Here is a 23,188-nt window from a genome sequence, read left to right as displayed (position 1 = left end):
AGCTATAAAACATGTCTCCATCTTGAGAACCAGTCTCCATGTCTCCATCTTGAGAACCAGTTTTCAGATATCAGCCTCTTTTTGCCACAGCTCCAGGAGGAGAGGCAGGAAAAATGGAGTTTACGTGTAACCACCATATCCCACTGCTTGTATTGTAGTTACACCACCGCTGGAGTGCTAAGGTTGCCTACCCCTAGATTAAGATTATATTTTTTGTCTGGATGAAGAGATAACCTAAAGTCTATGGGACATCAGTTTACACTGCCATCAGGGGTTCATTGAGGAGAGAAGTGAACAGACATGTTTTCAACCGCTTTTATCCTCTGCTTAGACAGCATTGGAGGTGTTTTGCACTCCACTCCTGCCCCTTTCACTAGTTTAAACATTACCTGGCAGCCACCATAAACGCCTAATGGTGCCTATGGTGGCAGATCTCATACATGGTTAAACAGCACACACTTACAATGTATTCAAAAACTTACAAGGCCATTGCAAACTGTTCCAGCAGTCTCTTTTTCAAGTCTCTGGTCTTGCAATAAAACTCAAAGCCAAATTGCCCATGGATATGTATAAGATAAAAGCCATAAGACCACTGCAAAAAAAAGATGTAGAATATACATTTAAAATGACTGACAAATTCAGGATCATACAGATATTACAAATACATGAAAACAAATATTGTTACTTAAGAAAATGTGAAAAATAGGGGTCCCTAAAGGAAATCAATGTTTTATAAGATGGACCATAATAAAGTGAATACAGTATAAACTCTTCACACTGGCTTTGATGACATCACCTATCATATAAATGTAGCCCCCATGTATCATTCCTTTGCTGGCTGACTCCTCCAAAGGTTCCCCCGGACATGCAGAATCCACAAGAAACCTGCACAAGAATGGTACTAATAGGCAGACTTCCTTCATAATTGGCAAGCGGTGAGTATCATACCACACTACAAGTGCAGCAACCCCCAAAGTTTGCTGAACTTGTTATAATTAATGCTATCACCAAGGCCCAGTAGGACTGAAACATGTAAGCAAGTGTTGCTTTTATGGACGTTACAATATGAAAGAAGGATACATTTGCAGGAGATTCCTTGTGTGCTGCCATCCTGCTGTTAAATGAAGTGCATCGTTGGAAGGTAGATGATGTACAAGGAGGTCCGAGCGGTGTATCCAGTAGTTGCTGCACTCTGGTACCTGCTTATCTAAACCATTTTAAGCACACAATTACTGAGCCCTGATGAAGAGGGTCTTTGTGTGGCCCCTGAAATATGCTGGTTGTTTCTCTGCTGTAAACCAATTTTATCATTAAAAACTGTGAACTCTTGGAAGTTGGATTCTGTTCAGGCAGACATTTTATTGGTTAAAAGGATGGAAACTGCAGTCTATTAGTGGACCTAAATTAAATTGTTAACATAAAGCTATGCTAGCAGGCTCAATGGGAAGTGTCAAATAACAGAAACTCATTAAGCCACTTACATGGAAAACAGATATAAACATAGTCCTCATTCACATGGGCGTGCAGCCGTGCGCATCTGCTCGCTGATCCCCCCTCCCCTGACTGACTGATGATCAGTAAGGATGGGCTCGGGCGTGTTCGCTGCTCCACGTGCCAAGTTTGCCAGGAAGCTGACAGCGCGCAGCACCAATCACAGGTACTGAGACATTTTCCCTGCCCGCAGCTGCAGAGATCGGGAAATGTCTCAGTGACTGTGATTGGCGCTGCACGCTGTCAGCTTCCTGGCGGGGCTCGGCACGTGGAGCTGCGAACACGCCCGGGCCCATCCTTAATGATCAGCACAATCAGCATTATCTAATACGCTCATCAAATGTCTCCCTAAAGAGAACCTGTCACTACTAATGTGCTATCACATAGAAGGCTTATGAGCGAAAACGTTGATTGTGCCGCACATGATGGGTATCGTCATGCACACCAGAGTGAATGCAAAAATTCTAGAGCCATCATTTACTGTCAACTCTAAATATGACCTATAAAAGCTTTTACAGCATTGCCTATGGATTTTAGGTACAATAGTTTTTCACCATTTCAAACCTGCATGCATATTTGACTCCTGATATATCTGGTATCTAATTACTTGGCACAACCTAATTTTTTTATATTATAATCGGTTATTGTATTGTGTTTATGTGCACTAAATTTAATTTTAAAGTATTTTTTTATGAAATTTTGGGTTTGATATAGTGGCTCTAATATCAGGCAACATAAAAAATTGCAACTGGCACCATTTTATTCTGCAGTCTATGCTTTAAGGAAATATATAATTCTGGGGGGTTGGAGTAATCTTCAGGCCTAAAATGTGCATTTTAACATATGTACAAAAAGAACCAGTAAAAACGGCTCTGGCAGTGAAATGGTTAAAGATAGTCCACAGACACCCACGGGTGATTGGCAAGAATTATCTGGACTTCCATGTACCACCAATAACTAAACTGTAAGGTAAAAATGGCTCACACGCATGCGCGTGAGCCTATGTTTCGTGTTGCTGGGAAACATGCTCTAGTGTGCAGATGCACGCAACAGGAAGTGCGTGCAAAGACGCGGAACCAAAAGTGCGCGGAAGGACGCACACCTCAGTTGCACAGGAAGTGAAGCTGTCACTTTAATGGGCTGGTCTATATAAACGAACCTGCCCTAACCAGGTTGCTGATGGTATTCACCTTGTGCTTCCTGTGACTTGTTACCCTGTCTGACTGCCTCCTGCTCGTTTTTGACCCGGATTGCTTTGACTCTTCTTGCTTGCTGCCTGCCTCCTGACCTCGGCCTGATTCCTGGACTCTGCCTTGCCTATTGACTTTGTACTACGCTGCCCGCCTTGTCTGACCTCTGACTTCGTCTGACGATCCTAATCCTAAACTTCTACTGCACAGTGTCCGGACCATCCACTGGCACTCGTGCTCCTTGCTGTCCTCTGCACGTCCTGTTCCCACTTCCAGGGGGTGCAGGACACGAGACGCAAGAGAAGCCTCCTCGTCCTACCGGTCTCCCACCAGGTACGTGATAACAACATTCCCCTTTTCTCCTGTGGCTAAGTAACACAGCTCTTCTGTAAATGTAAACTTTGTTTCTAGAGAAATTCACATTCATTTCGTGCACCTTTTCTTTTGCCATGTTTTTTTTTCAGTAGTACCCTTATTTATTTCCTTAATGTACCTTTTTGTTTTCCTTGTCAGTGGTTGGATTATCGGTTACTTTGTATTTCTGGAGATCTATTATCTCCTTCATTTCATAGTTGTCCCCTCTTCTTTTGCACACAATAACCGCCAGATCAAACAGGAATATATACCTTTAAAAGAACATATAATTAACAAATCAGCATTAACTGGATTTAATACTCAGAAAATTACATTGATTTTACTAAGTCACTTGCTTCCTCTTTGGGAGTGACCGCGTGACCCAGTAAACATGTCACTGGTCACTTTATTCCCATGGAGGCCTGACCTTGCAGCTTAGTAAACATATCACTGTCACTGGGTTGCTACGTTCAATACGCTCACCAAGCAAACATGTCAGTGTTGTTAGACATATCTGTTAGTCATTATGGTATAACTGTCAGTCGGTCAAAATATTCCTTATTTCTACTGACCTTTAGCCAAGAAATCAGGTTACATTGTTACAAAATCACTTTTATAAGAAACATGGTAACCACATAAAGGCTCTTTTACCTGTCCTGCCTGCGTTTATCCAGTGTGCTAAACTTTATCTCGCAGTCCACCTTCGGTCTTCCATACTGTATTAAAGGCTGATTCTACAGACAGAAGTACAAATGCCAATAAGAATGAATGCAAATAAACTCAGAATTGTACAGATACTAATTTGTTTACCTGCATGTAGAAAAAAAATATAAGTAAGGAATATGTACAGTATACTGCCTATCTTGACAATGCAGGTTGGAGACCTCCACTTAATAGACTTAAGTGAAGGAGTTGAGAAATCTCTGAACCCTCATTTAACCCTTCTAAAATCCTTTGGGGCAGACCACTAATTTTCAGCACTAAGCTCTTGGCGCAGATAATTCCAGCACCCATTCAGAGGTTAATACATCTGAGGCATTAGGCAAAGGAATGGGCCAGCGCCAAAATTTAGGATGTTAAGATTAAGAGTTAGGGTTTATTCTAATGACAAGTGATTGCTTAATTTTTAGGATGTGTTAAAGGGGAAAGTCAGTTTTAAAAATAGGTAGTAGGAGGATTGCAGAAATTTAGTGGTGGAAATTAATTACTATGGACAACAGCTCTAGCCTGAAGTAAAAGCTGCTTTATTTCTACTTTTACTTGTCTATAAATTTATTTTATTTAGATATCTGGTTTAGGGTCAAGGCTGACAATTAATTGGAAGGGTTTAATTAAACATTAGGATTCAGGAAAGTGTTAGAGGCAATTCCAAACTTAGTGCATAATATGTATTAAGTTATTATTGCCACCTGTATCCCCATTTATGATGATTTAAAGGAGAACTATGAGGTGAGTGAAAATCACTTATCCCCATAGTTCGAGCCGACGTGTGACAATGAAACTGTCCCACAACGGCTCAATAGATCGGGAAATGAGCGAACGCATACCGTCGCTCGCTCACTTCTCGATCATCTCCCTGCAGAGAGCAGTGACTGTAACCCACTGCTTCCCGCAGGGATTCCCCCCTCCCCGTTCCGATCCTCCAGCGCTGACTGGAGGAACGGACGGGGGAGGGGGCGGGTACAGCTGGCTCTGCCTCTAGATAGGCAGAGCCAGCTGTCATTCACGCAGCTGAGAGGATCTCAACAGCATCGGGATCCGTCCTGGCTGCGGCGGTCACAGTATACCGCGAGCTGTTGCTAGTATATATCCTCCCATGACCCTTAAGAGAACTATGGGGAAAAACACTTACCCCATAGTTCTCTTTTAAGACAAAACAGGAAGTGGGAAAATGTCTCCCAAGTTTCCTGTCTATTTAACAGGGGTTAGACAGAACAGGAAGTGAGTGGAATTGCACCCTCCCCATGTGTAGACAGGCAGCAATAAAATGAGGAAGGTGAATTTATTTATCTATTACAGGTATTTATATAGCACAGACCATTTAGACAGCGATTTAAATATTCAATACCTCAAGGAGCTTACAATCTAAGGTCCCTACCCCACATGCAGATACATAAACATAACTAGAGCTGATTTAGACAGGAGCCAATTAACCAAACTTTTGTCACTTCCTTTTGCCACCCTGACTTCCTGTCCAGATGACAGTTGTCAGACAGAACAGGTAGAGAAGGGAAATCTTCTCCATGGAGACACTGATAGCATTAGCAATTGCAAAGAAAAACAATCTCATGGAGGATACAGATTAAATTTAATACACAACACAAGTTGTAACCCTTCCCCAAGCAGCTTAGAGGTCATTATTTTTAGCTGTGTGTACTTATGGTAAAGTCCCGGTGATAACTATCAGGGTCTAAAACTAACATAACCCTTTGTTGTGTGCTTCTGATCCAGTGTTTCTCTTTCACCCTCTGTTGTATTGTTCTACATCCATTAAAATATCTGTGAATGACTGACACTTAGCAAAGGAAAAGAGAACTGGACCTATTTCAAGAAACTCTGATGGCAAATCGATGAAAGCAGGCATGGATATGAACCATATAACCATCAGCCTCAACCAGGCTTGTTTAAAATAATACTTTATTGGCCACAAACTTTATTATAATCTTAGTCCACATTGCTTAACCAAGTCAATATATGTGACATTTTGTAAAAAAAAAAAAAAAAGAAATAGAACATTAATTCTAAGCAAAGATCTGTCATGGTTAAAAATAGGAATTAACTCAGGTTAGGACTAAACCTGGTCCGAACCTAAGCTCCTTCAAACCCGGATGGAAGCTCTATAAAAGCCAATTCCCCACCTGCAACTTGACATAAACAAAGGGGTGGGATACAGTGACGTAATTGACCTTATATGGCTACATGCCTATTAGGTAAATGATGTCAGGTAAAGCATCCCACCCCTTTGTTTCAATGGAGCTGCAGAGTGGCCGAATGCCTGTACTGCAGCTGATTGGGTGGAAGTGGTCATGAAGTTTGGGCTGAACCTGAGCTTATCCCTAGATACAACCACGAGTTAACTCACTTTATCTTCTACTGCTGCTATCAGTTCCTAGCCTAGAACAGGCACCTGTTAAAATTCATCTTTGCCCGGTCACACAAAAAACTCAGATATGTTAAAGCTGGCCATACACAGATTTAATTTTGCCCGTTCCTGCTGAATCGGTCAAAATTTGCTGTTGGCATGACTCGGCTCGACAAAAGTAAATTTTTCATTTGACTTTTGACAAAGGAGCCTGGTGAAAGGTTGTTGATCAACTTAGCTGCATTCGTTTTTTTTCTCCATTCCCACAGAACGAATATTCACAGAGTTTTGTAGAACAAATAGGTCTGCAAATTGTTTATAAATACCCCCTTAGTGTAACTGCAGCTAAAAAAAAATTGGAATTCTGGATATGAAGGATTAAAAATTCACCAGGCTTTAATTGCGTGACAAAAGTGGAAAATCTTAAGCATGCAAACTGTGCTGTACTGGGAAACTGATAACTGAACTTCCCAGCTAAATATGCAGACATCTAAGTACTTCTCATTTGTTGATGACAGGAAGTATGAGAATGAATTCTCCATTCTGATAAGGACAAAAGTTTTTTTTGTTTATGTCACTGTTAAGGAAAAGTCCCTTGTGGGACATAGTGAAGAGAAATCCCACCTGTGACAGTTATTCCTGGAATCTATCTACCCAGTAAGTACACAGATGGCAGTAAAGATTCAACAGAGATTATGAACACTTCTCGTTCGATTTGAAAGTAGCAAAAAAAAAAAAAAGATGGTTGTAGTTTCACTTTAAATATAGTTACTCAGCTTTGAATACTCAGGGTCTATTGTTCTCTTTTGCACTCTTTGTCTATTGTCTATTTTTAATATCTAATTGATACAAATCATTTGCTAAATAAAAATACATATAATCTTGTGTAGGAAATATTTATATTTTAATATAACATTTCATATTGTACATTTATTGATTTATTGATTTATTGAAGCACTGTACTCTTTTTCTCTAAACATTGTTTCTAGCTACATTTTAAACTTGTCAGAACTGCAAAGACTGCTTTGTGGGGCCTTTCTTCAATATGATCAAATATGAGTTTGATGAGTTCAGAAGCATCTCTGAAACAAGACGTTCTAACCCTGTGTGTCCAAGTGAGAGCTTCACCTTTGAAATCATTCTGACAGTCCTATTCCATAGCAGAAATTCACCTCTGAAAAGAGAACAGTCACCTCTGAAACCTGACTTTCAGCATTTCTTAAGCCAGTGTCTGGCTGCCAACCTTGTAGGCCCCTGTTAAATTCTTCCTTACTGTTTTCAGCTCCTTCATGACCCATTCGCATTGACATCACTTGATCTATTAACTCCACTAACTGTTACAAATAATCTAAGTACATACCATCCCCCTACTTTAAAAGCATAACATTTCAAAGAAGTGTGCCAACACCGCATACATATAAATGCACCACATTAAGGGGGCACAAATGTCTATATATTATAAAGTATTCATTTTAAAAATACTTTTTTTATACAAGAAATCTTAAGTCCGGATCTCATTTAAGGTATTCCATCACAAATCATTATCACAATGAGGTCTTCACTTACAAAACTGCAGTTTACACAGCACTAGGATGGCTCTGACAAGTATAGGAATTTCTTATGTTCATCAGCGCTGTCTAGGTATACGCCGGGAGGAAGTTTTATTAATGAAGCTGTAAGTGTAAGACACCATACCTTTATTCTCCAAAGTTGGGTGCTACACACCTTTAAAAGGTTAGTCCACTCAAAATGGTGTTGCTGTTACAGGTGCAGCCCAGTGGGTAACAGCCTCTGCTTTTTATATGTCTTGCTACCACTGTGGGATCCCAATACTTTTCCAGTCCACTTGGGAGTTTTTGGTGTTCTCATCTACCTTTGAATATCCCAGCAACTGCTATTGCATTCTTTACAATAACTATTTAACTGTATCCACCAGGGAGAGTGGAAACCCATCATAATGACCACAACTATTTTGCAGACACAAACTTCTTAACATCCACTAAAAACGGATATATACATTTTGGGTGGATTGGCCCTATACTTTCCCTTCTCTACCGATATGAGTTTCATCTTAAGTGTGGAACATTGGGGGCCTTCCAATAAAAGGGATTTATTAATAATAATGGCACTCTTAAGTAAGTAAATCTGCCAGATTCTTGTACTCAAGGCTGTTAGCTTTCTACAGTTCATTCTGAAGGTCCATTAGAAAATACTGCAACCTAGAAAGCAAATGCAGATAAACATGCACATCTGCTGTATAACGCCCAAAAATCAATTAATTAAAGTAACTAAGTATTTAAAAAAATGAAATGCTTTCTAGCAATATAACAATCACTGAAAATGATAACATATAATGCTTTTCTATCATGGCTTGCCTGGCATCCACATAGTTCAACACCTAAACAATGATTAATCTCATCCTGCCCTCCAATGGACATTACAGATATTGCACCTTCAGAAGAGAAATTTGAGGTTATAACTGAAATTGTAACCTTTTCTTTTACAATTCTGAGCATTTGGGCAAGATAAGTAAGAAGGACAAAACACAATACTCTGAAATCCAAAAAGTTTAATGCTGGTGGCATAGATCGATGTTTAGATTCTGCTCCCCAGCTACAAATTTAGTTTTATTCATTTTCTACAATTTATCTAACTTTCCAATCTGCTGTTAGGTTGCATAAAAGCAATATTTGCCCTTCATCATTTACAGAGTACATATATTGACTAAAGAGGTTATTAGGGGATTAACTGGAGAACTCCCAAGATCAAATGAAGGCTTATTGCAAGCTTGAAGGGTAAATCTGCAATTACGCACTTCCAAGATCATCCTTAGTAGCATGTCAATTATCTTTGTCGCTATAAAAGCCTTAAAATTTGTTCACTGAATGTATTATTTTCCACTCTGTGCATCACATAGCTATCACCTTCCTGTGTAATAGTCAGACTGTACTTTGCTTCTGTGGGGTTGATTTACTAAAGACGTATAGACTGTTCACTTTGCAAGGGATTTCCCTTAGGTTAGTGAAAGAGGTAAAGCTTTCCTTATCTCCATTATCCAATTATATAAATACAGGTTTTTGTTTCCTTGCACATGATTAGATATTCTTTGCAAAGTGAATTTTCAACACATTCACTAAAATTCCCTTGCAAATGCATTTAGTAAATCAACACCATAGTGTCTAAAATTATACCTTTTCTGCTTTCACTTGTTTAGTACATGTTCTCAGTTGCTTCAAGACAAATATAGTTCTGCTACATATTAATAATGTACAAGGGTCCCAGTCCATTAATATTCAAAATGTATTTGCCTCTTGCAACATTTGGGCTACTCAGCATTCGGTTAGAAGAGCGGTGTTGTCACCCACACCTAGGCAGCACGGACGGAAGCGAGCAAGGTAAGTTTATTAATTAACTTGTTACCCCACAGGTGCTTCTTACAGTACTTAGAAATGCTTTAGTTGAAAATACACTGAGGTGAACATTGCCATTGACAAAAATAAGACACATCTTATCATTAATTTAATGTGCAGTTTATGTGCAGCAAACTAATAGTCACTAAAGGGACTATACATAGCCTGTGCTCACCTTCCTTGTGTTACCCAACATCCCAATCTACGGCCAAATGGAACAACAGGCAAGTGCAAAAACGAAACCTTTTGCTTTGCCAAGTATGCTCAACACTACTTCGAAACCTAATGTGTTGTTTTTATTTTATTTCTTTCAAATAAGTGGATCTTGCTATTTTAATGCAGGGTCCACTTTTAGATTGTCCATGAAGTAATGTCTCACGCAAAACAGCATTCAACAGATACACACACATGCACTGGTGGAGCCTGAATGTTTGTGCCTATGGATAAGGGGCAGGAAGTACTCCAGAGTTTGATGGCATTCTCTCTCAAGAGAAACCAATAACCATCTACTAAGGAAATCCTATCGTTGCTTCTGGCCTACTTAAGAGGGAGGGAGTTCCTTCTAGTGAGGGCAGCCATAATTTCCTTTAGAAGCACAGCCGGATGTAATCGGAAGAAGATGCAGGCCATGCAGGATGGAACAAATTGATCACTTCATGTACAATCCAGATTTTCATTTCCTTTTTGGTGCAGCTGCACATGCATGATATTTGCACCCTGCCTTGTAGACTCACAGGAGCTTAGCAAGGCTTTTCTATCATCAGAAGCATCCTGCCACAGGTCAATGGACTACACTGATGACATCATCAGAGGGTAGGGTCTATGAATATGAAGAACGTCCTTATGATAGCTTACACTTTCACTTATATGGCAGTTGCCTGGCAGCCACATAGTGCTACAGAATGGATAACAAAGTGGGCTTACACAAAAGAAAAGTTGCAGAATGCCTATTGTAAGTGTAATATCATTCACAACTTACTAGTACTGCACTATTTCAAGGACAGATTTGCCTGATCCTACGTCCTGCTATATTTACAAGCAGCGATTTGTGTGGCAGTTAAAACAGGAGATACCCTAACTTCCTTGAAAACACATGCAAAAATACATTAAAAATGCATGTTAAAAACAAATGCATTGTTATTGAGGGCTGGTTCACATGTTTGTATTACACAACACGTGCATTATCTGTCTGCATGTACTGCCTGTATTAAAACGTATGTAAAACAGTCTCAGATGTCTGTTTTCCATGCACTTTTCATGCAGTTCAAGTCATCTCTAATGGAGATGTGTTTTATTAAAATACAGCAAAAGTGCTTCTTACAGTACAGTACTTAAACAATGCTGTAGGTGGAAACACATTGCCACTGAGAAAAAGAGAACATATCTCACCATGAATTTATTGTGCAGTTTATGTGCAGCAAAGTAATAGTGTACTTACCTTCCTTTTTTTACCCAACACCCCAATCTACTGCCAAATAGGACAGCGAGTAAGTGTACTATTGTGATCTTGTTGCTTTGCGTGGTATGCTTAACCTGAAACATAATGTCTAATACAGGGGTCAAAATTTGAAGTCCTGAGCTACTAGCCAGGCCTTAAGAGTTACTCGCCACCAGTTGCCCACCTAACCCCTACCCTGCTGCGGCCTTAACCCCGCCCCTAAACACGCCCTCTTAAATAATCTTATCAATTACACTGTTACATGTTTTATGTTTTAAGTTACAAAAATAAATATTAACAACTTTAACAATATTACCATATTTTGCCTTAGATTGTAAGCTCCTTGAAGGCAGGGACTGATGTGACTGTGCACTGTGTAAATTGTCGGCGCTATATAAATATCAATAATAAATAAATAAAATAGAATGGCTTCCCCTCATTACTTACAAAGCAAGATACACTTACCAAATTCTCAATAGAATGTTGATACTGCTCGATTTCCCGCATGGTTTCTGTGTCCCTTTTAACCTCATTCACATATTGAGCTAAATCCTGCAATACAAAATAAACACATTAGTGTAGAGTGTACATATAGGGAATCTGTTGTGTTGTTTAATGTTTTTTTTTACAGGGTTATTCACAAAAGGGTGAAGAGTTTGGAGAAGGTAGGAGAAGTGAACAATCTAGGACAACATAGCTGAACTGGAAAGTGAGCTGAATTGGAGAAATTTTCCAAATCAGCTATTTTGGCATAGATTGTTCACTTCTCCTGCCTTCTTCAAACCCTTCACCCTTTTGTGAATAAACCTGTTAATGTTCAAGCGAACCTGATCACCTTAATAGAAATAATTAACTTTTCTTTGAAACCTTCTATGTACATCTTGTCATTTTAAATGTACATAGGAGTAGTCTATGGAATTTTATCTGTGGAGTTTGCTTACTGTGAGCACATCAAGACAGAGGTTCAATGGAAAAAAGTGCTGAGTATGAAAATCAGTAGTTGGCTAGAGTAAGTAAGTATTGTAGTATTTCTGATTGTTTTTCTTAATTTGCTTACTTGCTCAACATTGGTATTGTGGTTGTTGCTGTGATGTTGTTGCTATTGGTGATTGCTTACTGTGTTTTTGGTTCTACTAAAGTAATTGCATAGTTTGAACACCAGTAGCTTAGAAACGGCAGGAGTTTGGAGACAGAAGACTATCCTTGATAAATACATTGATTTTAGTAATAATGTTTGAACATGTCTGGTTTAGTTCAGTGCAATACTTGTTTGGCAGTTGTTTTCTGTGGTACTTTTTGGAAGCTGGGATACTGTCCTGTTTGTATGTAGATTTCCAGGCTACATGGTGACATTGCTTGTCTGGAATCCTTGGTTTATGCCCTTCAGTCTGAGATTAGAAGGATATGTAAGCCAACTGATTCTGCTGAACTACCTTGCAAAAAACACCTCTTCCTCAAATACTGAGCAGGAAAAGGGCAGTGTGGACATCTATTGAGTCTGAAAGAGTGAGAACTATTGTTGTACCACAAGGCTCTGTACAAGGTCCTGTTCTATTTAATCTGTTTGTCAGTGTTATAACTGAAGGCTTGATAATCTTTTTGCTGATTATACAAAGGTGTACAATAGGGTTGATATTCCTGGAGGTGTTTGTTGCATAAAACATGAATTGGCATTGGTCAATGCAGTGGAAACTGCAATTTACAGTATGCTTATTTCAGACAACTGTAAAATGAGCAAACATTGTGGCCTGGAAGTGGTGAAAGCAAACAGAATTCTAGAGTGTATCGCTAGAGTAAGCACCAGCAGGAGGAAGAAGGTCCTACTTCCACAACAGATATCCTTGGGTAGACTTCATTTAGAATACTATCTCTGGAGTCTCTGAAGTCCTCACTTACAAAAGGATTTTGAGTCCAGAGATGAGCAACAAAAATGGTGAATGGTCTGAGGGATAAAACATATCAAGAGAGACTACAGGAACTTAATATACACAGTCTAGATAAAAGAAGGGAAAGGGGGGACATGACTACATTTTTTAAACACATTAAGGATGTGAAATAGGGTCAGGAGGGCAATATTTATAATATAAAGTTGAGATCAAGAACCTCAAATTAGTAGAAGGAGAGTTCAAAACTGTCCTTAGAAAGCATTATTTTACCAAAACAGCAGCTGAATCTTGGACCAGATTCCCTCAGACAAAAAGGTTAAAAAAAACATAACCATTAAAAAGAAGCTGACCCAATGGAACACTTGCAGGGTTATTCACAAAAGGGTGAAGAGTTTGGAGAAGTGAACAATCTAGGACAATATAGCTGATTTGGAAACATTCTCCAATTCAGCTCACTTTCCAGTTCAGCTATGTTGTCCTAGCTTGCTCACTTCTCCTGCCTTCTCCAAACTCTTCACCTTTTTGTGAATAACCCTGTAGGTCTTTTTCTGCTGTGACTCTATGGGGTTGATTTACTAACCTAATAAACATGCCACGAACAAGTATACACCTCTGTAGTGTGTTCCCTCCCAGCATGATCTATTGGTGGAATCTAGACACCTTTGTAGTGTGTACACACCCAGCAGGTGTGTTGAGCAAAGCCCTGCATGAATTGCAAGGCGATGTTGTGTAAATTAGCTCTACGTTGTGTTGCTTGCGTTGACGAATGCAGGAATGTAAATGCATGAGCTAACCATTTTTGTCTAAACTGTGAAGCAGCATTATATATGCATCATGTGCATGATTTTTCCATATATGGCATTAGTGGAAATATGCTTTTAGAGACTTTTATGCTGCTATTAGAGCGGCGTGTAGCCTATGGTGCATGCTACATGACGCGCACGTACATAAATACATAAAAACGCGCCATAACGGCGTGAAAATGTGACACGTTGCTCGTGTTTGGTTGATAAATACGTTTTGCTGTGTAAAAATGCACACGCACCTGGTGCGTGTGTGTGTTTAGGTTAGTGAATCACACCCTATATGTTTGCTCATTCCATATGCTGGCTGTGCTTCATCCATTGTAGTCCTGAACAGTGATTGTGGCTTTACCGTTTCTCTCTCTCAGTGCACGTTTATCAGTCAGATCTGATTGATTCAAAACAATACACACTCTTTGTAGCTAAGATTTTACCCCAGTGGTTGTTGATGAGGGAGCTCAGTGACTGCATGAAGTACTGAAAGCCACTAGAGTAAAAATCTACAAAACTGCATGACTCCACCTGCTATGCTTAAAGGAGAATTCTAGAAAAAGGACAATGCTGGCACTATAGCATGGCGCCACCTGCTGTGCATAGTCAACCATTTTTATAAGCAAATTTTGCCCCTTTGAAAACTTTGAAATTGCAGTCATATGATATGATGGTGCTTCTATGTCACTATATAGTGACATTTCAACTTCTCGATAACTACTTTTCCTCCGAGTGGTGGCATAACAGGGCATGTATGGGCATAAACAGGGTTTTGGGCATGTTTTTGCTTCAATATACAGATTCATGTTAGAATGTGATAATTCCACTTATGCCATACTGAATAGTACTCTGCAGTGTTGACACACAGAGCAGTGTCAAGATATCCAACACCATTCAGCATCTTTACAACTGACAGGCTGCTGTATATAAAAGAAAGAGGGATTTAACAGCATCAAAATATTACTTGGGAATGGTAGTATGAATGTAGAAAACCATGCAGTGTCTCATCTGTTACCGCAATACTGTAATCAGGCCTCATGTATGACAGATTGCCTGTTTTAGAAGATTACTGTAATTCAGTAATCCAATCCAGCAGTTGAGCACCAACCTATAAAAATAGAACAGCGGTGAAATAGATAGAACAGATACCTTCATCGCATCAAGTGACAAACGCAAGTTCTTTTTTTCTGTATCATCGGTAGTGTGTTTAACCAGCTCCTGGAAGAAAGAACAAAAAGCACCACATGGATTAAAATGTAGTAAAATATTACCATGGGATTACAGATCTCCCTTCTGACATTAGTAATTGCAGCAATCAGGTGATTTACCAAAGATAATGCAGTAACACAATAAAAGTGTGTTATTCAAGAATATTCACACAGGCGGTCAGAGGTCCAGTGTGCAAACAGCTGCTGATGAATGGCTACATGCGAACAGCGCAGCACCGAACATTGATTTGTACAGGGTAGAAATCTGGCAGCAGCCACGGCTGGCCGCGGCTGTTCACTCAAGCGGTGTGCATGTAGATTATAGCTCTGCCAGCAAGCATCACCATTATTCTTAACTGTATCACCAGACTCCTAGAAAACTGAATACACTAAACAATACAGAGAAAGCCAGATTCAGTAGCTGACCTAGCCTTGTTCTTTTTTTCCCCTAATTTAGAGGTATGCCTCATACCACAATCATTTCCAAATGATTTGAAAGGACCAGGCAGAGGGCTCATCCAGACCTTTATCTTCTCAATCTTGCTTTTGCAAACGTTATCAGTAACTGACTGATGATATGGTAGACTGCTACATGCAAAGCAGATGAGGCATAGATACACTATACTATAACATTGAGCTTTGTAAATAATATATAAGCTTGAAATACCAAGAACATATAAAACTAGTTGCTATTCTGGCAACAATCTGTTTAGCCAGTATAGGGGTTCATGCACACAGGCGCAAATACAGACATATTCTACACTGTATGCCAATATGCCTGTATTTGAGTCCATGTGCTTGAGCCCTTAGCTGAGTTTAAAAGCCCAGTTCCACCCAAAAAAAATTTGGGGGTTTCACATCACCCGACCATTCACACTACCGTTACATGGATGGCAAAAGTGGCAGACGGGCAAGGAGAAGGCGGGGGGAAGAGGCAGAGCGGGAGGGAGGCCAAGTTGCTGCACCATGGGCCTCTAGGTTGTACTTGCCCCCTGGGCTAAAAGTTGCCAGTCAGCCCCTGGTTAGAACCCATACCTGATTGTATTGCTGTGTCACCACTGGTGAATTTCCCCTCATTTCCTGTTCCACTGACCATCAGTCAAAGGGACAGAAAGTGATTGGAACTCTCTCTTAACTCTGGGACAAAACAGTAACATAAATACTACTTTGAGTGCAGAAAGGTTTCTTTCATATTTTCATTACTTGTTTTTCTTGTCTTGGCAACACCAGTTTGTTTCTCTCATTTGCTATCCTAGTGTAAGGGTGGGCAACTCCGACCCTCCAGCTGTTGTGGAACTACAAGATCCATGAGGCATTGCAAGACTCTGACAGCCACAGGTATAACTCCCAAAGGCAGATGCATGATGGGATTTGCAGTTTCACCACCGCTGGAAGACCGAAGTTACTCACTCCTGTCCTAGTGTCACAGAGACAGAAAGTGAGAACGAATTTCTTCAACAGAGTCAAAAATAGCAATAGAAACTGGCAATAAATTAGAACTGCAATAAAACAAAACATATCTGAAAATGTTTGCATCAGTAAAGTCATTATCCACATATATACTAACTGGTAAACTAATACACTGTAGTAAGCGTTCTCCCCACAGACTATTCTTTAGATTGGCTTTGCTCCCCTAAGAAGCCAAAATCATATTTGATTACAGCAGCTTTTCTCTTCCAAGAATAGGATGCCGCTGATAGCACAGAAAGGAATTCCCAACCATGCGCACTTTGTAGCATAAAAGGCTTTTATTTTAAAGGATAAGTTAAATTTTTGTAAAAATTAAAGAAATGCATAATTAATAAAATATTTTTAAAAATGCATAACATTCAAGCCTAGAAAGCATTGCAATCGGGATCACTCGACCACAGCTGCAAAGCTCAGGCTTCTGCACATTTTCAAACTGGCAGAGCTCGTACGGAGGAACAGAGTTTCAGTTAGCAGAGATGGGGGGAAGGACGGCTGGACTTAAGACTGCTTTAAATCACCTCATACGGCGTCCAACCATCCTCCCTCTAGGTCAGGAGTGCCCATGAGGTCGATCGCGATCTACCAGTCGATCGCGTACCGATCACTGTTAGATGGTGATGTCCTCTCCTCCCGCCCGTGGGTCTTCTCCTCTGGATCCCCATCTGTATGCAGCGGGGATCCGAGGAGAAGTGAAGGAGCTGCTGCTGCTGCGGCGGGCGGGAGGGAGGGAGACGGAGGGGGAGAAGGACGGAGGCGCTGTCACTTAACTAAGGCCGAGCGGTGAGGAGAGAGACGCTCGGCCAGGATCTGACAGCCGGCGCATCTCTCTCCCCTCAATGCTCGGCCTTAGTTCTGTGACAGCGGCTCCGCCCCAACCCCCACGCGGCTGAAGTGCTTCTTTGACCTTTCCTCGGATCCCCCGCTGCCTCTGCCCGGGAGATCCAGAGGATCTCCCGTGTGCTTGGCCGAGCGGCAGAGGATCAGTACATATCAGTGATATGTACCGGTCCTCTGTGCAGGACAAACACTGGAGCGATCAGTTGATCACTCCAGTGTTTGTAAATAACTGGGGACACATAGTACTATGTATCCCCAGTTATGAATGAACAGGATGTGATTTAAATCACGTCCTGTTAATTCATGAGTTTCTCAATGGGGAGAAGCTCCTCCCCATTAAGAAACTGGATGATAGTAAAATATTTTCTGAATGAATGGGAAGCCTCTGTGCTTCCCATTCATTTAGAACAGAGGCTGCAGAAAAAGAGATTGAGGACTTTGTGTCCTCAATTTCTTTTTCTATTTTAAAAGGGAAATATCAGGAGGCTGTTTAGACCCCTAATATGTCCCCAAAGCTCCCCCAAGAGTTAAAAAAAAAAAATTAAATAAGAAACAATAAAAATAAAATAGTCAAAAATTAAAAAAAATCCTTGAGGCAGGACGCTGGGTGACATCACACCCGTGTTGGGGGGGCATGATTTTTTCTTGCCTAGGGCACAAAAGGAGCTGGCTACGGCTATGCTCCCACGGTGCTCGTGCGGCTGCCGGCTGAATGTGTCAGACGCAGCAGATAGAAACGGGCACCGTGGGAGGACAGGACGCTGGGGCCTCTAGGACGCACTGGAATGTAAGCCGGCCGACTCCCTGCGTTCAACCCTCTCTGCGTAACCCTTGCAGCCATGCCCCCCGCCCACAGTGTGATTGCCCGCACCCGGAGCGCAGGCACATTAGTGCCGGTCCAGTGCGATCTGCAAAAGTAGTACTCGCAGCATTTTTGCGGATCGCACTGGACTGGAACACAGGGACTAATGTGCCTGGGTTCCGGGTGCAGGCGATTGCACTGTGGGTGAGGGGCCTGCCTGTGGTGCCTGGCTGCACCACAGGCATTGACTTCAATGCACCGCCACACCTCCTCACGCCCCTGAATGCAGGTGTTTTTTCGTTGGTAGATCTCATTGAGCTCATCATTTGAAAAGTAGATCTCTAGATGAAAAATTGTGGGCGCCCCTGCTCTAGGTAGATGAGGGAATATGGGCAGCTCTACCTAGAGGGATCTACCGAGGGTGCTTTAATGCAGTTTGAAGTCCAGCCATCCTTCCTCACATATCTCCAACCTCCGTACGAGCTCTGCCAGTTTGAAAATGTGCAGAATTCTGAGCTTTGCAGCTGTGACTGAGTGATCACGATTGCAATGCTGTCCAGGCTTGAATGCGAATATTAAAGAAATACATATTTTTGTATATATTATTAATTATGCATTTCTTAAATTTTTGCAAAAAGTGAACTTATCCTTTACAGTAAGCCATCCCAAGAGCGGAACTCTCCTGAGATGACTGTTTTGCCAGTAGTGCAATCTCCTCTTTGCACATAAATAAGATGGTTATGAGAAATGCCCAGTGCATGCACATTTAGAAAAAAAAAAAAACAGATGAAGAATAAAAAAAGACTTTCTGCAGCTCTTTCAGAAAAAATAAATAAATTAATCTGTAACTAGAACAAGGTAACCATTCATGAAAACATGTTTCTATGAGAAAACTTCAACTTTCAAACCCATCTCCGGGGAAACTTAAAAATATCTACTGTACCCCACTGCAAGGGATAAGGGCCTGTTAATGTCTAGGGGACAAAGTAAAGCACTTCTACTTACCTGATTGCCACTCCCCCAGTGGTCAGCACTCACCTCTCTCCCCTCCACCCCGGCTGGTGGACTGACCCTCAGTGTCCTCACATCCAATGAAGGTCTATGGACCTGCAAGAGACATGATGACATCAACAGTCCTTTGACCACCGGAGTGAAGAGGAGCAGAGACTTCAAGTTCCAGTCTAGGAGCCCAGAGGGAGCTGGCGCGATGGGGGATTGGGTAAGTAAAACAGCTTTTTCCTGTCTCCTAGGCATAAACAAGCACTTAACCCTTGCAGTGTGTATTTTTCACTTTTGAAGTTCCCGCCTGCTGTGACGCCCGAAAACGAAACTAAAAGTCAGATGCCGGCTTTTAGTTTCATTTTCGGGCCGCGTACAGCAGAGGACGCCGTGGGCTCGCAGGGACAAGGTGAGTGTCACTTTTCTCTGCAACCCCGAGCCTGGCTCGGGGTTACCGCTCCTAGCATTGAAAATTAACCCCCGAGCCAGACTCGGGATTACCGCCAGGGAGGTTAAATCGTTTTTTACCCTCTAACCAAACCTAATTTGTTTTTGTCATATTGGCCTTTAAATACATTAGAATTTGACTATACAACCAATAATTTAAGATAAGTTTAGAAATGTTAAGTTGCAATGTCTAATTTGTTCTTACAGGAGAAGTATTAGGAGAGTAAAATATACTCCTCCCAATAGTTAGAGCCGTCGTGTGACACTGAAGCTGTGCTGTATAGTTCAAGAACTGAGTGGTCACAAACTGATGATAGCTCAGCTCACAGTCTCCTCCCTGCAGAGAGCGGTGACTTGCGGTCACGGCTCCCCTCAGGGATTCCTCCCTTCCCTCTCAGTTCCTCCAGGGCTCATTGGAGGGACAGACAGGATAGGGGGTGGGCACAACTGGCTCTGGCTCTAGAGAGGCAGAACTAGCTGTCAATCAGGCAGTGGGGTGGATCCCGACAACATTCTCGTGATCCTTCCCAGCTGCAGCGCAGCTCTGCACTGTAAGCATATACAGTAACGGGTAGTAGCCTGCTATATGCTGACTGTGGTTCAAAACGAGTACATTAGTAAATGTATTCCTATTACCCGAAAAAAATAAATAAAGCCAAAAAAGATTTGGCTGTAGTTCTCTTTTAAAAACTGGAAGAGTTGATTATAAGAAAAAGACTGTAACACTGGCCACATACATCACAAATTCCTCTTTCAGTAGTTGATACTACTTACATTTTGATTGTAAGAAATTAATTTTTGTTTATTTCAACCTTCATTTAGAACACCATAAAATCAGCTTGTAATGTGTGATCAATTTTATATACACATATATTGATTATGATCATTCCGCATTTGTTCATCTGTGACTTTCTGCCGCACATATAATGGTTTCATCTATCTTAGATGAGCAATATACATACTTTAACATAACTAATATTCTAGCCAATGACTAAACAAAGAAAGATGAATTTGCACTGCAGCTAGGGAATTAGAAATTAAATTGTTACATTATTTTAAACAAACATGCTATAACATTATATTTTTGATAAATAATCCATGACAATAATAAATAAACATCTAGTTAATACGCTTCACTGTATATTTTTCATTCTAGGCATGTTCATGGAGCAGATGAAAACATTTACAGCACTCGGTGGGGCTGTATATCTACTGTAAAAGTACTTGAGATGGAGGTCTTGTCAAGTGGCTATTACCGACTCTGAAATGTGCATGGTGACTTAGTGTCACTATATAAGCAAAGGTGAATCATATTAGTACTACAAGGTCTAGAGGAAGAAAAAAATATAACCTTTTAAGAATTATAGGCAGAGGTTAAGCTGTGAGATAAGGAAAATATTTGCTTTCTAAAATATGATGCTTTACAAAAATACTCAAAACTTCCAGTTATTGGAAAGGTCTACTGGGTTCTAAATGGAAAAAACTAGGGATGCACAGATACTTTTCGAGTACCAGTGCAGATACTTGGCATTTTCATGAGAACTACCAGGTTTGCAGCGGTTGCAGCTGGGACCTAGCTCTGGCACTCCACCACTGTCCTGAAATCATTAGTCTGTATTGTTTTAGAAAAACTGTCACATGACAATAAACAAAAATGTATCAGTACTCGTACTTGTAAGTACTCGGCAAGTACCAATACTCGTACTCGCAAAACTGGTATCTGTGCATCCCTTTATTCATATTTATAAAAACAAAATCATACATTAAAACAGAGATGTACTAATCCCGGGAGCTCCGTGTGCTCCTTACAAATGACAGCTGCCTCCTAATTTTTGAATTTTTCTCTAGTGTAGTCTTGGAGCTCAAAAGTATCGGTACATGTACTCGTACTTGCACCGAGTACTGTACTTGGTATCTGTGCAACCCTAGAAAAAACACAAGGTGCTATAAAGGGCATTTTATTGCATAAAACAGGTCTTTTTTTAAGTCTATAAAGTTCAATAGCTGAGACTATGACCTGGGATTATACAGACCAGTAAGTGGAATTATGAGTCAGAATCATACGGAAGAAGGTTCTTGGTTGTGTACATTAATAACTTCCTTGCCTCTGAGGCTACTCTGCAAATATTGAAACTGGTATAATTTGAGAATGCAAAAAGGAGGAATAAATAAAGAGGTATCCGCTGAGTGTAGTTTGTTCCGTGGGCTAAAGCAGCACCTGTTTGTCAAAGTGACATTTCTCCGGCATCAGCAGCAGGTTAGAGGCGCAGCAAGACTTATATCCCTGTTCTGCTTCTAATCAGGCTCCATACAGCCATCAAATGCAACCTGCACTATATCTTCCTGCCCTAATTAAAAGCTTACCTGGAGGATGCCCACACTATACAGGCTTTATGGTGGAAACACAATATTTTATCTCAGGAAGGCCTCTGTTTCCTGATCTCTCAATCCTAAAATTATCTAACATGAATGCTAAAGCATGAACATCACAGACTGAAGTGAAAAACGGTATGGATGATGCTAGATTCAGTAAATAAAGCATTATGACTTTGCAGAGTGAATGTCCGCTCAGTCTATAAGGTAAAGCTGCGTTTATTGTGAATGTGCAATCATATTTAGTCAAGAAAAAAACGGAAAGCAAAACAGAATTCTGCTTGCATACGATACAATGACTACAATGACTTAAGCTTCATCTTCACCTTTACTAAACTGGGGGAATATTCACTTTGCTATGTAAACATTCCCTTTGTAAATGGAATGGCGTCTACTCTTTTAATAAATTGAATAATGTGAAACCTCGCGCCACTACTCTAATCAAGTTGAGCAGCAGCTGAAATCTGTGTGGTCAAATATAACGTATGAAATTAATGGTAAAAGCCGCGCTGTGTGAATAAGACCGCAAAGGGTCAGATATAGTAGATACTGACCTTGGAGTAATGTGATACAATGTGTAAAAAGTGCAAAACAAAAAAGAAACGCATGTATATAACATGCACCTTAGTGTAAATGTAATTGCTACAAAATATCCATAATGAAAAATCAAATGCACTAAATATTAACCCTGAATCAATGTGATGCAATGTGCAAACAATACCAACAAGAAAAACGCATGTGTGTAACTTGCACTCCAGTGAAAATAGTAAATGGTTAAAAAATGTCCATGATCCTGGATCTTCAATAGTCTAGTCTTTTTACACATTGTATCACATTACTCCAAGGTCAGTATCTACTATATCTGACACTTTGCGGTCTCATTCACACAGCGCAGCTTTTACCATTAATTTCATCTTTTAATAAATTGATACCAAAAACTCAAACGGAATAAGACTATGGGGTCTATTCACAAAGCTGCCGAAGGATCTGGCCGTAGCTTCGGCCGATCCTTCGGCTAGCTTCGGCCCCAGGACCCCTTCGGTTCAGGAGAACCGAGGGGGTGCTGTACGGGCTATTCACAATAGCCCATACAGCTCCCGATCACAGCCGAGCGGCTCAGTTGAGCCGATCGCATATGCCTCGGCTCGGCTGAGCGGTGCTGAAAGCCGAAGCTGGCCGAGCTTCTGACAGCTGGGCGGAGCCAGCCGTGATCTTACGGCTGGCTCCGGCCACTTTCTGAGAGATCAGCGTCCCTGGTTGCTAACCAGGGACACTGATCTCCAAATAGCTGACTCTCCCTGGCACCCCGGGAGTCTCCTGCTCCCGGCCGCCAAGGAGAAAAACCCCGCTCTGTCTTTTTTCTTTATTCTGACACGGAGCGATGTCAGAATAGAGAAAAAAAAAAAA

At 40.9% G+C, this 23,188-nt stretch overlaps 1 protein-coding gene across 1 annotated transcript in view; it reads right to left on the bottom strand.

The window, feature by feature from the left end:
- The window catches only part of VAV3 (vav guanine nucleotide exchange factor 3), a 194,169-nt gene that overhangs the window by 69,078 nt on the left and 101,903 nt on the right, over positions 1-23,188 (bottom strand). Inside the window, exons 11-15 of the mRNA XM_018562738.1 lie at positions 14,795-14,863; positions 11,431-11,517; positions 3,687-3,769; positions 3,175-3,307; positions 483-592 (exon numbers count right to left, since the gene is read on the bottom strand). Coding sequence (XP_018418240.1) covers positions 483-592; positions 3,175-3,307; positions 3,687-3,769; positions 11,431-11,517; positions 14,795-14,863 — 482 coding nt within the window. The remainder of the gene's footprint in view (positions 1-482; positions 593-3,174; positions 3,308-3,686; positions 3,770-11,430; positions 11,518-14,794; positions 14,864-23,188) is intronic.

Source organism: Nanorana parkeri, unplaced genomic scaffold, assembly GCF_000935625.1.
Source record: "Nanorana parkeri isolate BGI_ZX_2015 unplaced genomic scaffold, ASM93562v1 scaffold595, whole genome shotgun sequence".
Classification (NCBI taxonomy): Eukaryota; Metazoa; Chordata; class Amphibia; order Anura; family Dicroglossidae; genus Nanorana; species Nanorana parkeri.
This window is presented reverse-complemented; position numbering and strand designations above follow the sequence as displayed.